The sequence below is a fragment of the Pituophis catenifer genome, unplaced genomic scaffold (genome assembly GCF_029215685.1).
Source record: "Pituophis catenifer annectens isolate HBS135680 unplaced genomic scaffold, rPitCat1.0.hap2 SCAF_1, whole genome shotgun sequence".
Taxonomy (NCBI): Eukaryota; Metazoa; Chordata; class Lepidosauria; order Squamata; family Colubridae; genus Pituophis; species Pituophis catenifer.
Window position 1 is genome coordinate 15,025,745 of NW_027256881.1, and position 19,300 is coordinate 15,045,044.

General features: G+C 42.7%; 1 protein-coding gene across 1 annotated transcript in view; it reads left to right on the plus strand.

The window, feature by feature from the left end:
• Positions 1-587: 587 nt before the first annotated feature.
• The window catches only part of MYL10 (myosin light chain 10), a 53,477-nt gene continuing 34,764 nt past the window's right edge, over positions 588-19,300 (plus strand). Inside the window, exons 1-3 of the mRNA XM_070945791.1 lie at positions 588-663; positions 14,477-14,566; positions 18,757-18,832. Coding sequence (XP_070801892.1) covers positions 661-663; positions 14,477-14,566; positions 18,757-18,832 — 169 coding nt within the window. The 5' untranslated portion in view covers positions 588-660. The remainder of the gene's footprint in view (positions 664-14,476; positions 14,567-18,756; positions 18,833-19,300) is intronic.

Genomic DNA, 19,300 nt, shown 5'->3' on the forward strand with positions numbered 1-19,300 from the left:
GGTGCCAGGCTAGAAAACAGGAGATCATTAGGCATGGAGCCAAGTAAGTGACTTTGGGCCAATGAATCTCTCTGAACCCTAGGAAGCAGGTAATGGCCACCACTGCCAAGAAAATGTTGCCCAAAAAATCCTGCAGGGATCTGCAGGTCGTCCATAACAGTCATGACTGACCTGACAGAGACTTTAATTTTTGTCTCATTAATTTAATAGCAGTAAAATATGATTAATCCTAGATCCAATCTACCAGCCGGAATGTATAGATTCACAGTTTAAAATAATCCTATTTCACTTAGTGTCCTCTGTTATTTTATCTTAGTGTCCTGCGATAATCCTTCTGTTCTGGGAAATCCGGGTGGTTAAAAAAAAATACCAGAAGGATTGGTGCACCTGGAAAAGATTTTCAGCCTCACTCTCTCCCTGTGGTCTCAGCTTTCCTGTTCTACTTACATGCTGAGTTAATTTGAGGAAAACAAAACTCCCAACAAGTGGGATATGTGTGGAATGGCACTGAGATCCAATTGCAACCATCTCTAATCTTGCATCTATTGTCTAAACTTGGAGTGGGCATATTTTTACTCCAGAATAAAGCTGTATATAAAAACACAATAGACATTTGGTGGGTTGGTGGTCAAGTTGCCAGAGAAAGAGAAGACATTCATTATGGTAAGATCCTTGATTCCTTCCCCTTCCCTTCTACATTATCCTTTTTTCCCACAAGCAATTTCCTTCCTTCCTTCCTTCCTTCCTTCCTTCCTTCCTTCCTTCCTTCCTTCCTTCCTTCCTTCCTTCCTTCCTTCTGCTATTGAATCATATAGGGTTCTTCAGGCTACCTTCTTGATTTTCATCTTCCTGAATGAGTTAGAAATCACCAGGACTTCAATTTATATAGGAAGGATTTTACTTGTTCCTTGCTGTGAAGTAAATCTCTCACTTTTCACTGTGATAGCCAAAGTATGCATAGGTCCTAGGATACTAGACAAGTTCTAGGCGTTGCTTTTGAATTAAAGAGGGTAAAGAATGTGTTTTATTGAATGCATTACAATGATCCCAAATATGAGAACAGCTTTACTGATATTGAGTGCATTGCAATCATTCTTAAAAATATTAGCTACAGCTGTAATGTAAAGATAGTATTTGGTAATGCTAATTTTAATTGAAAGAAAAATGCAACCTATCTCGTCTTACTACAAGAATGTGCTTTTGAGTAGCATGCCACATTGGTACGAACCAGACAAAGAGTGGGAGGAACAGCCTTCAGCCTTTGTGGTTGGTGTGGAGGGAATATTTGTGGTTTGTACTTTGTATTTTCCATTGTTTGGTCCCATCATAGACCTGCCTGCTTGACCTCTATCCAGAATTCAGATGGTTGTAATATCTATCTATCTATCTATCTATCTATCTATCTATCTATCTATCTATCTATCTATCTATCCATCCATCCATCCATCCATCCATCCATCCATCCATCCATCCATCTATCTATCTATCTATCTATCTATCTATCTATCTATCTATCTATCTATCTATTTTGTCAAGCATGTATTACATAACAGATATAAGTATAAACATCATTATGAATACATGAAATGGATACGAATAAATGGGGACATTATTGGTTCAATTGGTTCAATTTATATGCCGCCCTTCTCCAGAGACTCAGGGCTGCTTACAATGCTTTAAGCAATAGCCTTCATACTTTTGTATATACCTGCTTAATAGGGCTTTCGACTCCCCCTAAGCGGTGTTCTTTTTATACAAAGTCAGCTTATTGCCCCCACAATCCGGGTCCTCATTTTACCTACCTCGGAAGGATGGAAGGCTGAGTCAACCTTGAGCCTGGTGAGAATTGAACTCGCAGTAATTGCAGGCAGCGGGCAACTTAAGTGCTACTTTTAACAGCACTTAGTCCACTGCGCCACCAGGCTCAGTTAGGATATTAACTGAGGACAGAAACGGTAGGCACGCTGGTGCACTTATGCACGCCCCTTACAGACCTCTTAGGAATGGGGTGAGGTCAACAATAGCCAGTCTTAGGTTAAAGTTTGGGGGGTTTGGGGAAGAAACTACAGAGTCAAGTAGTGCATTCCAGGCATTGACCACTCTGTTGCTGAAGCCGTATTTTCTGCAATCAAGTTTGGAGCGGTTTACCTTAAGTTTGTATCTATTGAGTGCTCGTATATTGTTGTGGTTGAAGCTGAAGTAGTCATTGACAGGTAGGACATTGTAGCAGGTAATTTTGTGTACTACGCTTAGGTCAGACCGAAGGTGGCATAGTTCTAAATTGTCTAAGTCCAAAATTTCAAGCCTGGTGGCATAAGATATTCTGTTGCAAGCAGAGGAGTGGAGGACTCTTCTTGTGAAATATCTCTGGACTCGCTCAGTTGTATTAATGTTTGATATGCAGTGCGGGTTCCAGTAATGTAGTGCATTACAATATTATCTGACTTTTTGGGGGGAAGGAAGTTAAAAGAGAAATGGAAAATGGTAAGCTTGAAGGAAGATTTTACAGAAGGTCATGAAGATGCCCCCCTAATGATTGTGAGAACTAGGATTAATAGTGCCCTACTGAACACATAGGGACATGGTGGCTATAGGAACATGGTGGCTCAGTGGCTAAGACACTGAGCTTGTCGATCGAAAGGTCGGCAATTCAGCGGTTCGAATCCCTAGTGCTGTGTAATGGGGTGAGCTCCTGTTACTTGTCCTAGCTTCTACCAACCTAGCAGTTTGAAAGCACGTAAAAAATGCAAGTAGAAAAATAGGGACCACCTTTGTTGGGAAGGTAACAGTGTTCTGTGCGCCTTTGGCATTTAGTCATGCCGGCCCCATGACCACGGAGACGCCTTCGGACAGTGCTGGCTCTTTGGCTTGAAACGGAGATGAGCACCATCCCCTAGAGTCGGGAATGACTAGCATATATGTGTGAGGGGAACCTTTACTGAACACATCTCCAGATCGACCAGACTTATCATTGGCACAAAATCTGCAGTCTATCTCATTACTAATCACATTTAATTGGTTGGGTTGCCAAACAGGAGGTTTGGCAACCAAGATAGTTTTCTGATTTGAGCTTGAAGGAACAAAGTCTCCCCATCCTTAAAAGGTAAAAGTAAAGGTAAAGCTGGGACAAGTAATGGGAGCTCACCCCGTTAGGCAGCACTAGGGATCCCCACCCTTACAGTCCCCCAAATCACCTAACCTCTGATGTGGAGATTCCCACAGACATGTATATGACTGTTAAAAATTTCATACTTAAAAAGTAGTATTCTTTTCACGATATAGAAATCTGTTGCCTTATTCTGCATAACAGAAGGTCTTCTCCTGCAACTACAGTTTCCAATTGCAATGTGTTAAAAAGCACGGTCTTTGTTCTGATTAGTTACAAGCAAACATTATTTACTTGTACCTGATAACCACTTGCCTGGCTTCTGCATTTGGCTGATAAAAATATGAACCGTTCAAGCCCGGGAGATTGGCATCAGCAGCTGTTTCTTATCACATCATCACAGATGTCAGATGGGTGGAAATCAAAAGAAACAAGATCTCTTAAATATTGGCATCAAGGCTGTACAACCCTGTTCCTCTTGTGCTACCTTTGCTATTAATAGATATTCTACTTTTCTACCGGCAGATAAAAAAGAGGTGAGGCTTCAAATCATCGTCTTCGTTTAAAGACCCCGTAATCCCTTGCGGGATGGAGTCTTGGGCAATTGAATGGATCTGAGTGTTTACTGGACAGATGCCCTTCCTGTCGCCAGTCTGGAGTTTGTTTCAGCAAATCTATTCTCATTGCACCCAGAGAGAGAAATATCTGCATCTACCTAGGATCAAACTCACAGCCTCCTGATTATTGTGAGGCTTCAAATGCACAGTTTTTTTTTTTTTTTTTTTAATTTGATTTATATGCCGCCCTTCTCCGGAGACTCAGGGCGGCTTACAATGCTTTAAGCAATAGCCTTCATTCTTTTGTATATTTTATACAAAGTCAGCTTATTGCCCCCACAAACTGGGTCCTCATTTCACCTACCTTAGAAAGGATGGAAGGCTGAGTCAACCTTGAGCCTTGGAGAGATTCGAACCAGCAGAAATTGCAGGCAGCTGTGTTAATAACAGGGTGCACTAAACCCTTGTACTATCAAGGCTCTTGTACTATCAAGTTGAATTCCTATCTTGACTTCTTGACGCCCTAAGCCCCACAATATCCCTATAGCAATAGCAATAGCACTTAGACTTATATACCGCTTCATAGTGCTTTTACAGCCCTCTCTAAGCGGTTTACAGAGTCAGCATATTGCCCCCAACAATCTGGGTCCTCATTTTACTCACCTCAGAAGGATGGAAGGCTGAGTCAACCTTGAGTCTGGTGAGATTTGAATTCTTGAACTGCAGCTAGCAGTCAGCTGAAGTAGCCTGCAGTACTGCATTCTAACCACTGCGCCACCTCTAATAGAAAGATAGCGTAGCAAAAATTTTAGACTTCTCAGTGGTTTAGTGTGTCTTACTGCCAACCTTCACCTCCAAGTTGGTAGTATGTAGATAACAATATGCTGGCTTGCATGGTTGTGTCTATATGAGAAATGCTAGCTTGCACAGAAGAACTTGTGCAATAAAACTGGGTTTTGCCTGAATTTGTGGCATATTGGCCAAGCTGTTCCCAAACTGATAGGTCCTGTTCTCGCTGGTTGTGGAGAAGTTTGCATGTGGCAGAGATACCCTTTCTCTATTCTACTGCGAAAACCTGAATGGGTCAAAGCCATGATGGACAGTGGAGGTCCGTATCTCAAGGCCAATCTGGTAAAGTGTCAGACCTGGAAGCCATCTTTTGCCTTGGAGCTTCAGGCCTTCCACATTTCCTACTGTGGGAAACTGGGAGGGGGGATTGTATGGAGCCAGGGTGATATATAGCCATAAAAACATTCTTTCTCAGAGAGTCAAGGACATCTTGCACCTGGAGGGTTGGAACTGGGAGGCATCACCATTTGGGACGGTGCTTTGATTGGGCCATGTGATGGACTTGTGGGTTCTGGGCAGGGACTTGGACTTTCCTTTGGGTGGGGGGAAACCTGGAAGCTTTCAGATTCGGGTTTTCCCAGATGTGCCAACATGACATCTCTAATAAAATGGAACTTTGAGGAAACTCAAGCCTCGGAATCTTCTTTTGTTGGGGGTGTTACTTGGAACCCTGACATAAAGACTATACCAAATGGAAGAGTATGTCTTGGAATGTAAAACAGAATTGGAAGGGAACTTCGAGGTCTTCTAGTCCAACCTGCTCAGGCAGGAAAACTCTAGACCCGTGATGGCGAACCTATGGCACGCGTGCCACAGGTGGCACGCGGAGCCATATTAGTGGGCATGCCAGCTCAGCTCTGGGGCGCATGCGCTCGCGGGCCAGCTGATTTTCGGGCCTTCTGGGCCCACCAGAAGTAGGGAAACAGGCTGTTCCCTGCCTCTGGAGGGCCTGGGGGGGTGGGGAAGGCCTGTTTTTCTTTCTTACCTGTCTACAGATCCTCTCTATTTATCTGGGAAGGGCGAAAACAGCCTTTCCCACTCCCTTGGAGGCCCTACGGAGGCTGAAAGGGCCCATTTCCCAACTCCCGGTGGGACAGGAAGTGACTTTTTTGCTGTTCCACAGCCTCCAGAGACTCTTAGAGAGGCTCCTAGAGACTCCTAGGGAGGCTCCTAGAGACTCCTAGAGAGGTTCTGGAGGCTGGGGACAGCAAAAAATGTCACTTCCTGTCCCACCGGGAGTTGGGAAATGGGCCATTTCAGGCCTTTGGAGGGCCTCCAAGAGAGGTGAGAAAGGCTGTTTTCGCCCTTCCCAGATAAATAGAGAGGATCTGGAACCAGGTAAGAAAGAAAAACGGGCCTACCAGGCCATCATGTGCCAGGAGTGGGGGGGGGGTGTTGCATGCACATGCGCATGGGCACGTGCGCGCGACCCTCCCCCGCTCCCCCTCCTGGCACACGATGGCAAAAAGGTTAGCCATCACTGCCCTAGACCATTCCAGACAAATGATTGTCCAATTTCTTCTTAAAAACCTCCAGTGTTGGAGCACCCATAACCTTTGGAAGCAAGTCAATGATAAAGAACATGAATTCATAAAGAAAACGAAAGATAATATAGAGAGGTATGGTGCATGAAGATGGCGATTATGTTTCTTTTTCTTTTTTAAATCTTATGCCTCTCATTCCTTTGCCTTATTTATCACTCCTTTCCTGTACTCTACATAACATTCTAAAGAGAAATAACTATGTAGATAGGTAAGTATGTTTGGATTATGACTGCCTAGATTAATGATGATGATCGTCTTCTGAAATACCTCTGAGAAGCATTAGAGGGAATTTAAAACAGTGGAAGGGAAATGGAGGGGGGGAGCAACCAGACCTAACCTCAAATAATGATAGCAATATCCTTAATGAAAGCAACTGAGATTGTCTACACACAAGAAACCGTGCAATTATGCTAAATGAACTCTGCAGAAAAGCTGTGCCCCATCCCTTACCTTTTTTATGATGTCTTTAAAAATGTATTAAAATTATGGAGGTTCAATAAGAGTAGCGTCATAATGGTTTACTGGAGACAAAGAGCTACGGTCAGAAATAATACAGCCATAATTATAAGGGATGCTCACTCACAAGACAGAGAAGAGCATGGGAAAATAATTGCAGACTACATAAATACACGTAGTCCTCGACTTACAACCATTCATTTAGCAACCATTCATTTAGCAACAATTCAAACCAGCGATCCTCTTTGACATTTGACATTTGAAAAAGAGGCCATCAGTGTCAAAACTGAACAGCCCTTTCTCAACAGAGGGAGAGATACGACATCATCTATCTCCAAACTACAACACAGTCCTTTCAATAGTTCCAAGAAGGGTCCACACCCATTTGCACCACTCAGGTGACCCTGACGACACAAATAAACCTCCAGGTGACCTTAACCACCCACTAAAAGATTGCAAATGAACAGCAGTCTGCAAGGAGTATAAATCAGTGGTGAAATCCAAATTTTTTATTACCCGTTCTGTGGGTGTGGCTTGATGGGTGTGGTGTGGCTTGATGGGCATGGCTTGATGGGTGTGGCAGGGGAAGGATACTGCAAAATCTCCATTCCCACCCCACTCCAGGGGAAGGATACTGCAAAATCCCCATTCCCTCCCCACTCCTGGGGGAAGGATATTGCAAAATCTCCATTCCCATCCCACTCTGGGGCCAGCCAGAGGTGGTATTTGCCGGTTCTCCAAACTACTCAAAATTTCTGCTACTGGGTCTCTGAACTACTCAACATTTCTGCTACCGGTTCTCAACTGCTCAAAATTTCCGCTATCAGTTCTCCAGAACCTGTCAGAACCTGCTGGATTTCACCCCTGGTATAAATCCTTCCATTCCCCACCATCCAGTCAGAGCTGAAGAAGCTTCTTGGATGAGAAGCAAAACGTCTTCAAAGAAAAACCAGAAAGTCCAGTTGCCTCTTGAAAAAAAGCACCTTTGGGATAGCCATGACCTGGATGACTGAGAACCTCCATAGACATATAGAAATGAATGTTCATTCTAGTGAACAGCTCTCTGCTTTCCAGAAAAACTGAGGGATTTTTTTTCTCTCAAACATCCAAATCCTCCCACCTCACCCGAGGGCTCTGATGCCTAAAAAAATGCTGCAGAAAACTCAAAGCAAAACCTTCCAAAAGTCTTGAACACCCATCCGTCACTTCAGAGGAATCTGTTGTGACATCATAAACTGAGACACTCGGATTAGATTTATCATCTAATTATAGCAGAACTGGGGGGGGGGGGAGAAGAACTACTTCTTTTTTTTCAAAAAATGATCAGAGGTATGGAATGCTGTCCATAAAAGGAAGGCATCAAACCATGGCAGCATATTGGATTAAAAAGGAATCCCGTGGGAGGAAAACTCCTAGGTACATTAATGGCATTTTTTCCTAACCAGGCACAGAGAGGGTCTGCAAGCCACCAACTGCCTCTCAGAAATCTTGAATCTGGAGTTGCTGAGAATTGTAGTTTTCACAAGCCCCTGGAGAGCCACAAATGGAAAAGGAATGCTTTTCAGTTCAGTTTTCAAAATAAAATGGTGAAATGCTGGGGGGGGTGGAAATGTCGCAGCAGAGAAAAAGATCCACTGGATCAAATTCTACATGTTACTCTAGTCCGGTGTTTCTCAAGTCTTAGCAACTTTTAAGATGTGTGGACTTCAACTCCCATAATTCCTCACTTAGCAATGGACATTTTGGGCTCAGTTGTGGTCATAAATCAAGGCAGGACTACCACCTGTAATTCCACTGCAAAAGATGTGGCAAGACAACTCCTTCAATGATCTATTCCAACAGTAATGCTTTGCTTTTGAGAAGTTGTTGGAGAATTCTGTCTTCCTCAAAGTTATTGGGAGAAAGTATTCTAACTTGGTGGAGAATTCTGAAATGCTATTTTTGCTTCTCTGTGAATACCTTTACAAAAGACACAACCTTTTTTGACTGGCAGAAAAATACATACTGGAGCTTAATTTTAAATATTTTTTTTAAAGTATGCAAAGTGAGCTGGAGGCTAATCGGTGCCATCTGAATTAATATTCATCATATAAAGGAAATTAAGTTTTGTCTTTTAATGATCTTTTTTTAAAACAATTGTCCGCCTCATTTGGAACCAACTTTGCATTGTGAGAGATGAAATTAAATCCTCCTTTTCTCCCAACTGGAATTAAAGATCTTTTTTTTAAAAAAAAATCTGTATAATAAAAAGAGAGAGTAATTTTTTTTTTAAAAAAAAAGCAGAAACCAAACGGAAAAATGCATCAGGACATAAAATGTAGAAATGTTCAAATGTATGTTTGTAAATACATACGAGATCTTGAGAAATACATTTTTATCATTCATATTCAATGTTTTTGTCCAAAATTACACTTAGATCAAAATAATATATTACAAAAATATTTTAATATGGCCAAAATTTATCCTTAGATGGTAAGTTTTGGAACAATGCCTTGTTCCAATTTTTCATTCAAAGAACTTTCCACACTTTTAAATGCCAAAGTATAATAAAATATGTATTTTATTTTTCCAATGTTATGTAATAAAAAATCTGGCAGCTGATAACAGGAACTGAATTGATTTCTTATGTTGCATCAATTTATATGCATTAAAGATAGAAGACAATAAACTAACAGTCCCGATTCATTATGAAACGTTAGTTATTTTTTCCCTGTTTCTTCAGAAACTTCAAACTGACAGGATGGGAACTGATGCGTCTTAGTATGTGTTATTTTAAAAAAAAAAGAATTGCACCAACAAAATTTAGAAATATAGTATAGTATAAATACTATATTTATATATATATAATATTATTTAGTTCTGTCTAATGTCACCCATGTATCATCTTCATGATATGTTGAATTACGGTACATTTTAAAAAGTTTCTATGTTAAGAAGGGTCCTTATGAGATTCACACTGAATCTCAGATCCCCTTCGAAGTTTTAGACTGTCAAGAGAATCTGTCATGCCTTATTTAAAAAATGTTTCTGATACACCGAATTCCGTGTTATTCATTGAAGAAGACAACCATTATAGCTCAAACCAAAACATTTTCTAAAATAATGATTCAACAATTTCTGTTGCAAATATGTTCAGTCATTTACATTTGTAATTCTGCCTTTCTTTTCCTTGTAGTAAACAAATTCACTTTGTGTTTATAAAGATAATAATAATAATAAAAAGATGGGGAGGAGAAAGATCATGAGCCAAGGGTTTTCAGATACTTTCCAAATTTCTGATATCTGCGACAGAGCAGAACAAGGAATGGCATCACTCTGGCATTTCAATATACAATATTATTGTATTATGCTCAAGTGCTTCTGATGCACAATTGGATCCTTCTTGCCGACAAAAAAACAACCATTCTTATTCACTGGGTTTTGCTTAACAGTCAAAAAACGGTCCTACGGATGGCTTGTTTTCTGCCAGAAATTGCCAGTTACTGGCCCATGAGTAGCCTGCTGCTCTTTTTCCAACAAAAAATAATTAAAAATAAAGGTAACGGTTCCCCTCGCACATATGTGCTAGTCGTTCCCGACTCTAGGGGACAGTGTTCATCTCTGTTTCAAAGCTGAAGAGCCAGCGCTATACGAAGACGTCTCTGTGGTCATGTGGCCGGCATGACTAAATGCCAAAGGCACACGGAACGCTATTACCTTCCCACCAAAGGTGGTCCCTATTTTTCTACTTGCATTTTTTTTTTACGTGCTTTCGAACTGCTAGGTTGGCAGAAGCTGGAACAAGTTATGGGAGCTCACCCCGTTAAAACACCATTATTGTTTTTTTTTCTACCCTTTGGTTGTTGTTTTTTTATAAGAATTTGATGTCATTGACTATACATAGTCCTATTAAGCAACTGCCTTATGCAGCGACTGTTTGCAATTTGCAGTTACAACAGCAATGAAAAAGTAACTTTGCATTTAGGACCTTTGCAGGTCACTGGAGTTGTTAAGTGAATCTGACTTCCCCATTGACTTTGCTTGAGAGAAGGTCGCAAAAATTGATCACATAACCCCGGGATACTGCAACCATCATATATATCAGGGGTGGGCAAATGTGGCCCTTTTACAACCTGTGGACTTCAACTCCCAGAATTCCTGAGACAGCCAAGCTGTCTCAGGAATTCTGGGAGTTGAAATCCACAGGTTGTAAAAGGGCCACATTTGCCCACCCCTGATATATATGAATCAGTTGCCATGGGTCTGAATTTTGATCACATAACCATGGGGGGGGGGTGCTACAATGATCGTAAGTATGATTAAACAATCATAAGTCACTTTTTTCAGCGGCGTTGTAACTTTGAATGGTCACTAAATGAACTGTGGTAAGTTAAGAACTACCTGTACAGTATGTTTGTGTGTGTGTGTGTGTTTTTCTATTCAGCATCTGAGTTCTGAACTAATTCAGATTTTCCATGGCTTTGAATGGTAGCCCTGATTTACATTTAGTGCTTATAGCTGTTCCTCTTTTTTTTCCTTGACTCTCTGACCTGGAAAAAATGTAAAAAATTCTTGCAAGGAAAACCTAGCCTAAATCTTAAAAGAAAAGAAAACAAAACCTTTGGCCAAGATTGACTCAGCCTCTGGTTTTATCTTTGCAGGTTGATTTATTATTTTGGTGACTGGAAATTAAAAGTACTCTTAGAGACACATTTAATTTTGAAAAGGAGGAAAGAATTCTAGGGCTGATTCTATCCACAAGAGTGGGAAATTGCTGGCCTCATCCATTCTGATGATGATGATGATCAATTTGCATTTCACAAATATACAACCCAGGATAACCTGATAGTTATCCTTCTTTATTTGTCTCTAAGAGTTGTGAGGCAGTTCTCAGATCAAATTGAGTAGAGAATATATGCTCTCCAAAATTGACATAATGTATATATTAATAAAATAATATTTTTAGAATAGAATTGAGTTCTTTATTGGCCAAGTGTGATTGGACACACAAGGAATTTGTCTTGGTGCATACGCTCTCGGTGTACATAAAAGAATAGATACAATCATCAAGAATCATAAGGTACAATACTTAATGATAGTCATAGGGAACAAATAAGCAATCAAATCATATTAGGAAACAGTCAGTAGAAATCGTAAGGATACCAGCAACAAGGTTACAGTCATACAGTCATAAGTGGGAGGAGATGGGTGATGAGAAGATTAATAGTAATGCAGACTTAGTAACCAGTTTGACAGTATTGAGGGAATTATTTGTTTAGCAGAGTGATGGCGTTTGGGGAAAAACTGTTCTTGTGTCTAGTTGTTCTGGTGTGCAGTGCTCTATAGCCTCGTTTTGAGGGTAGGAGTTGAAACAGTTTATGTCCAGGATGCGAGGGGTCTGTAAATATTTTCACAGCCCTCTTTTTGACTCGTGCAGTATACAGGTCCTCAATGGAAGGCGGGTTGGTAGCAATTGTTTTTTCTGCAGTTCTAATTATCCTCTGAAGTCTGTGTCTGTCTTGTTGGGTTGCAGAACCAAACCAGACAGTTATAGAGGTGCAGTTGACAGACTCAATAATTCCTCTGCAGAATTCCTTGGGCAGTTTGAGCTTTCTGAGTTGGCGCCAAAAAAACATTCTTTGTTGTGCTTTTTTGATGACGTTTTTCATGTTAGGTGTCCATTTTAGGTCTTGAGATATGGTAGAACCTAGAAATTTGAAGGTCTCTACTGTTGATACTGTGTTGTCTAGTATTGTAAGAGGTGGTAGTATGGGAGGGTTTCTCCTAAAGTCCATCACAATTTCTACAGTTTTGAGTGTGTTCAGTTCCAGATTGTTCTGGTCGCACCACGAGGCTAGTTGTTCAACCTCCCATCTGTATGCGGATTCATCATTGTCTCGAATGAGACCGATCCCTGTTGTGTCATCTGTGAACTTAGTAGTTAACAGATGGATCGTTTGAGATGCAGTCATTGGTATATAGAGAGAAGAGAAGTGGAGAGAGCACACAGCCTTGTGGGGCCCCTGTGCTAATTGTACAGGTATGTGATGTGATTTAAAATGTATTCAAGTAGAGAAAATTACTTGTTAACCTTCATGCAGATCAAATGGCACAGAAAATCTGTGTACTGGAGACTATGCACAGATTGACTTTCATGCACCCTTCAAAACATTATATTGTTACATTACATTGTTATTTGTAAACCACCCAGAGTCGTTTAGATGAGATAGGCAGTGTAGAAATTTGATAAGTAAATAAATAAAGTAAGCTGCTGAAAATAAATTCAGCCTTGGAAAATGAGAAACTGAAAAGACATTAATCATCATTCCTAGCCTACTGCCATCTAATGTCTAAACTATATAACTATGTTATCCACATCAAGGAATTTCTGAAATCACTACTACTAGCAGTGGAACAGTTAACGAGAACAATAATACATTAATTATGTTGCACTTAGAAACTAATTATGCAAACCACAATAGACATCAATAGGAAAAAAAATGCAAAATAGACATTATAAAGCTAGACTTCTCCAACTCCAATGGCAAAATGGAATATCAACTAGGTCACCACTTTATACTAAAAGAAATAAATAAACTAACACTTGTAAAACTTTCTAACAATAGATTAACTGTTAGTAATAGTGCTAATTATATCAAGTTATTAAACAATGTGCTTCATCATGATAATAACTATATGAAGTTGGGATTTATGGAAAGTACTCTTGAGCTGCATTATATTTGATCATAGTTCTGGTTAGGGTACATGCTGTTAATTTTCTATTTTCTTATTTAATCCCTTCTATGTGGCACGTCAGAGTTAAAAGTAGAGTTGAGCTGTGATTGCATGACTATGGCCACAATCTTAATTGTTTTGATTTCCCTCCCCTCAAGAAATGACCTGGTTGAAACAAAATCAAACCAGTGTAGCAGGGACCTGTTAGTCCTTCAAGAGTAGGAAACTAAAGTCATGAATACTAATACTTTTGTTATAGGGCTACAATAACAGAATCTTGCTAGTCTGAATGTGCCTCCCCCCCACCCTTTATCTTTGAAAGAATAGAGAGGTCTGGTCTGAGATCCTTTCTCATTTTACAGTTCTGTCCAGTGGTGGGGTTCAAATAATTTAACAACTGGTTTTCTGCCCTAATGACCGGCTGGGTGAGCATAGCCATGGTGGGTGTGGCCAGTGGGTGTGACAGGCAACACTCGGTCTCATGCATCCCCCTGGGAGCAAAAACGGGCCATGGGGGGGATGTGCCACCCCTCCGTGCCCTGTTTTGGGCCTAGGAGGCCTCCCTGCATCCCCCAGGAGCAAAAACGGACCATGGGGGGGATGCGCCACCCCTCCGTGCCCTGTTTTGGGCCTAGGAGGCCTCCCTGCAGCCTCCTGGGAGCAAAAACGGACCATGGCGGGGATGTGCCACCGCCCCGTGCCCTCTTTTGGGCCTAGGAGGCCTCCCTGCAGCCTCCTGGGAGTGAAAACGGGTTGTGGGGGGACTTACCACACCTCCCCCCGCGCTCCTTTTTGGGCCTAGTAGGCCTCCCTGCACTTACCTGGGAGCCAAAATGGGACACGTGAGGACTCCTGGAAGAAGCATGGTGGGGAGGGGTAGGGCCAGCCAACAATTTAACTACCGGTTCACCTGAACTGGCCCGAACCAGCTGAATCCCACCACTGGTTCTGTCCCAGACTCAGATCCCTTTGATTTGATGAAAGTCTTGGTCATGGCTCTTCCTCCTATTCCTCAAGGTGAGGGGTGTCAAACTCGATTTCATTGAGGGCCACATCAGGATTGTGTTTGAGCCCACGGGCCAGATCTAAGCAACCCATGGGCCACATCCTGCCCCCAGGCCTTGAATTTGACACCCGTACTCAGAGTGATTCCTTCTGTCCATTACAAGATTATGGCAGGTATTAAAAGCTCCTCAGAAATGTCAAGGTGGTTTCTGTCTAATATGATTCTTCTTGTTTTTAATTCATAGGCTCCCAAAATGGCAAAGCAGAGGAAAGAAGAGGGCAGCGCCAATGTTTTGTCCATGTTTGAACAAAGCCAGATTCAGGAATTTAAGGAGGTACATTCCATTTGCTGCTTCATGATTTTAAATTAATTGTTTGGGAAGACAAAATAAAATGGAGCTCTTTCTTTCTTATATGGTCCGGTGGGGTGGAAATTGTATTATGGAGGACAAAGGAGCTTGGAGGGAGAGCTGGCATCTAATGTGGGTCACTTCCATTTTTGACGTGTGAATGGCGGAGAAAAAGGCTTACAAGTAGTCCTCATTTAATGTCTACTTGTTCTGCAGTTCAAATTCACAACAGTGTTGGACAAATGGACAAGTCCTTGTAGTTCCACCGATTGCGACATCCCCACAGCCACACAATTGTGATTTTTGATATTTTTTGCCAACTTCCCACATGCAAAGTCAATGCCCTCAGGAAGTCAAAAGTTGCGATCGCGTGAGATCGTTACTTAACAATCTGTGTGGTCCTCACTTAAGGATGGCAAATTGAGTCTGCCAGAGTTGCAGTTGCTAAGTGACACAATCATGGGACACTGTCCTTTATGACCGTGTTGCTTAACTGTGGCAGTTCTGGCCCCCACAATTGCCATCATGATCCTACCTGTAATATTAGTGGTGGGTTGCCCCCGGTTCGCACCGGTTCTATAGAACCAGTAGTAAAACTGGCGGGAGGTTCTGCCACCGACCCTGACGTCATCAAAATGCTTCTGCACATGTGCAGAAGAGCGCGTGTGCGCGCAAGTGAAGCAAGCACGCATGCAAGGCCCTGCTGTGAACTGGTAGTAAAGGTAAGTAGAATCCACCCCTGTGTAATGTCATTTATCCTGCACCCTGGAGGGAGGGAAGGACACAAAGAAGTCAAGGCTGTGTCCACAACCACACAGTTGAAGCATTGTCCTGTGTATTTGTGATGTCTTTGCCTGTACAAAAAGACAAAACTTGGATCACACGGTTGCTACTACCAAGGGCTCTTGAAAACCAACCTAGCTCTGGAATAATAAACTTAACATCCAGTAGAATGGGGGGTGGAGGGAAAGACAATTTGATGCTGCAAGTACATCTTATTTATGAAGCAGAGCAGATGGTTTACCGATAACTTGCAATTTTAAAAGAGCAGCAATTAAAGCTTTATTTGCTAAATCAAAGGGGTTTGATTGAAATTTGAAGTCTGCCATTCATGTCTGATGGACCGCAATTCCCAACGTATCCAGCCAACATGGATAATGGCCATGCTAGCTGGGGATAATATGAACTGCAGTGCAACACACCTGGGAAGCATCAAATGGGATTGGTTAAGATTGTGCTGAGATAATTGAAAAGGATTAAAAATCATTCCTGTTTGTGATGGTGGAGATTTTTAATATCATCCATCATGAGCATATTTAATATCATCCATCATCCATCTTTGGCTGCGAGACTCCCCCCTCTCGCAGGCCTGGCCCTCTACACTATCGAGGGCCTACCTTAATGACGGGTTTTGGGACCCCGAGAGGTGGCATGGGACGAGGAGGAGGGTGAGGGGCTTTTTATTAAAATTTTTAATGAAAATTTTAAGGGGACCAGGGAGGAGGGGAGGGGGCTGTAAAGATGGACCTGGGGGGGTCCATATAGCCACTGAGCGGGGTGATGGGTCGATTGGACACAGCGTAGGGGTCGTGAAAGGAAATTTGACCAGGGAGCAGGGGGTGATAGGAAGGGCAGTGCAATTGAAATAATAAGTGGGAGGGGCAGATATGACAGGCGCAGGGGGCCATATCATGTTCCGGGGGTGCGCATACGCTGTTTACGAATGATTGCGCACTCTGGCCTCCAATGCGCGACTCGTGTCTGGGGTTGCACAGAGCCTCAGGCCCTGAGTCTGCGGCTGATGTTATGTAATGCCAGGTCGGTTGTTAACAAAGCCCCCCTCATTTGCGATCTTATCTTGGAGGGGGGTGTAGACCTGGCAGGTATTATGAAGCCCTGGTTGGGCCAGGAGGGGGGGGTCCCCCTCGTTGAAATGTGCCTACCAGGTTTCCATGCATTTCATCAGCCAAAGGCTCAGGGGAAGGGTGGGGGAGTGGCGGCAATTATTAGGGAAAGTCTTTGTCCGAGGGAGACCACTGTTCCTCAGATAGCCGGATGTGAGTCCCTTTTTGTGAAGTGCCCCCGGAAATGCGTAAGATCTCCAACCTCCGTGTATTTCGCTGTGCCCTCAAGACCCTGCTGTTCCGCCAGGCCGGGCTATCAATGTAATGGTTTTTAAATTGGGTCTTTTAAATTTTTGGGGTTTTAAATCTGAAATTATTTAATAATTTTAATTATTTTTAACTGATGTCTGTCTTTGTGCTTTTAATAGGCTGTACACCGCCCTGAGTCCTTTGGGAGAAGGGCGGTATAGAAATAAATTTATTTATTTACTTATTTATTTTATTTATCATCATCATCATCATCATCATCATCATCATCCTCATCATCATCCTCATCCTATTTATTCTGGCTAGACAATGTAATAGTTATTTAACCGCTCAGGATATTCATTTTAAAAAGTAAAAATTATGCAAAGGAGTCTTTATTTATCATACCGTCTAGAAGGAGGATTATAAACAGAAGGCCAAACTGCAAAATAAATAAATAAATAAACGATTGTGCAGCAATCTTTATGCAAAATATTTGAGGGCACTGTAGCAAGCATTTTTCAGTTTCTACACCTGATCTCAAGTAAACTTTGAGATCTCAGGTGGGCTCCTATCCAGGGGTGGGCTTCAAAAATCTCAGCAACGGGTTCGCTGCCCTGTTGCTGAGTGGGCGTGGCCATGGTGGGCATGGCCTAGTCAGCCTCCTGCACCATTTTTCACCCTCCTCAGGCTCCGGAGGCTTTCCTGGAGCCTCCAGGAGGCCAGAAATGGCCCGTTTCCGGCCTTCCGGAACTTCTGAGAGGCCTGTTTTTCACCCTCCCAGAACCTCCACATGAGCCCTGTACTTACCTGGCATCCAAAATGGGCTTTGTGAAGATTCTTGGGGGGGGGCAGGGAGGGGTGGGAGGGGCAGGGAGGGGTGGGCAGGGCCAGCCAGGCATGGGATTTGGGGATTCGCTGAACTGGGCAGAATCCTAGCTAGAGGATCACCTAAACCTGTGCGAACCCCCAGCAGCCCACCCCTGGTCCTATCAGATTGCCTATACTTGCAGGGCCACATTGAAAAGGTGGAGTAGCAACTATCCGTATGAAATACTTTATACAGGGAGTCAGAGTTTGTTACACCTGTGGTAACGACTGGGATGCTTTACAGGTGTTCTCGAATTATGTCCACAACATAGCCTGGAATTCTGGTCATATCATTGCAGTCATAATTCAGGGTATCACATGACTGGACTCAATTCTATGAGTCATAAAGCAAGTCACCACGGTTGTTAAGTGAATCTCATGGTCATTAAGTGACTCCAGCATATCCAATGGGAGTGCCACTGGATGCCATTTTTTTCTGAAACATAAATCATTGTAAATCGCAATGACATGACTAGACACCACTATAACCAGTTGTAAATGCGAGTCAGTTGCCAAGCGCCTGAAATGTGATCACGGGACTGGGGTGTGTGGGTAGGTTAAGAGCCTCAGTGGCACAGTGGTTAGAGTGCAGTACTGCAGGCTACTTCTGCTGACTGCCGGCTGCCTGCAGTTCGAATCTCCCCAGGCTCAAGGTTGATCAGCCTTCCATCCTTCCGAGGTTGATGAAATGAGGACCCAGATCGTTGGGGGCCAAAGGCTGATTCTGTACACCGCTTAGAGAGGGCTGTAAAGCACCGTGAAATGGTATATAAGTCTAACTGCTACTGCTATTAACAGAATAACAGAATTGGAAGTCTTCTAGTCCAACCCCCTGCTCAGGCAGGAAACCCTATACCATTTCGAATAAATGGTTGTCCAATCTCTTAAAAATCTCCAGTGTTGGACCACCCACAACTTCTGGAGGCAAGTCGTTCCACTGATTTATTGTTCTAACTGTCAGGAGATTTCTCCTTAGTTCTAGGTTGCTTCTCTCCTTGATTAGTTTCCATCCATTGCTTCTTGCCCTGCCTTCAGGTTGGCAGCTATAACTTGGCAGACGAATCATAAGAAGCTTTTTAAAAGTCGGTCGTGACAATGAATATTCATTAAACTTCAGAAGTTCCTGTCTTCTGATACAAAAGTTTGAAGAGCATCCAGGATCTGCTGGTTCTTTGTAGGATTCCAAACGTTGATTCATGTTTTGTTCCTCAATAGGCATTCACTATCATGGATCAGAACCGAGATGGCTTCATTGACAAGGCTGACCTGAGAGACACATTTGCTGCACTGGGTAAAGACAAAGAGTCACAGAAAGAAGTGTCGTTTACTGTGATAGTCTTTTATTTTTTAAAAAAAGTTTCTTTGGAAGAGGGCAGGGGTGAAATTCAGCAGGTTCTGACAGGTTCTGGAGAACCAGTAGTGGAAATTTTGAGTAGTTTGGAGAACTGGCAAATACCACCTCTGGCTGGCTTCAGAGTGGGGCGGGAATGGGGATTTTGCAGTATCCTTCCCCCAGGAGTGGGGTGAGAATGGAGATTTTGAAGTATCCTTCTCCTGGAGTGGGGTGGGAATGGAGATTTTGAAGTATCCTTCCCCTGGAGTGGGGTGGGAATGGAGATTTTGAAGTATCCTTCCCCCAGGAGTGGGGAGGGAATGGGGATTTTGCAGTATCCTTCCCTGGAATGGGGTGGGAATGGAGATTTTGCAATATCCTTCCCCTGCCACGCCCACCAAGTCACCCCCACCAAGCCACACCATG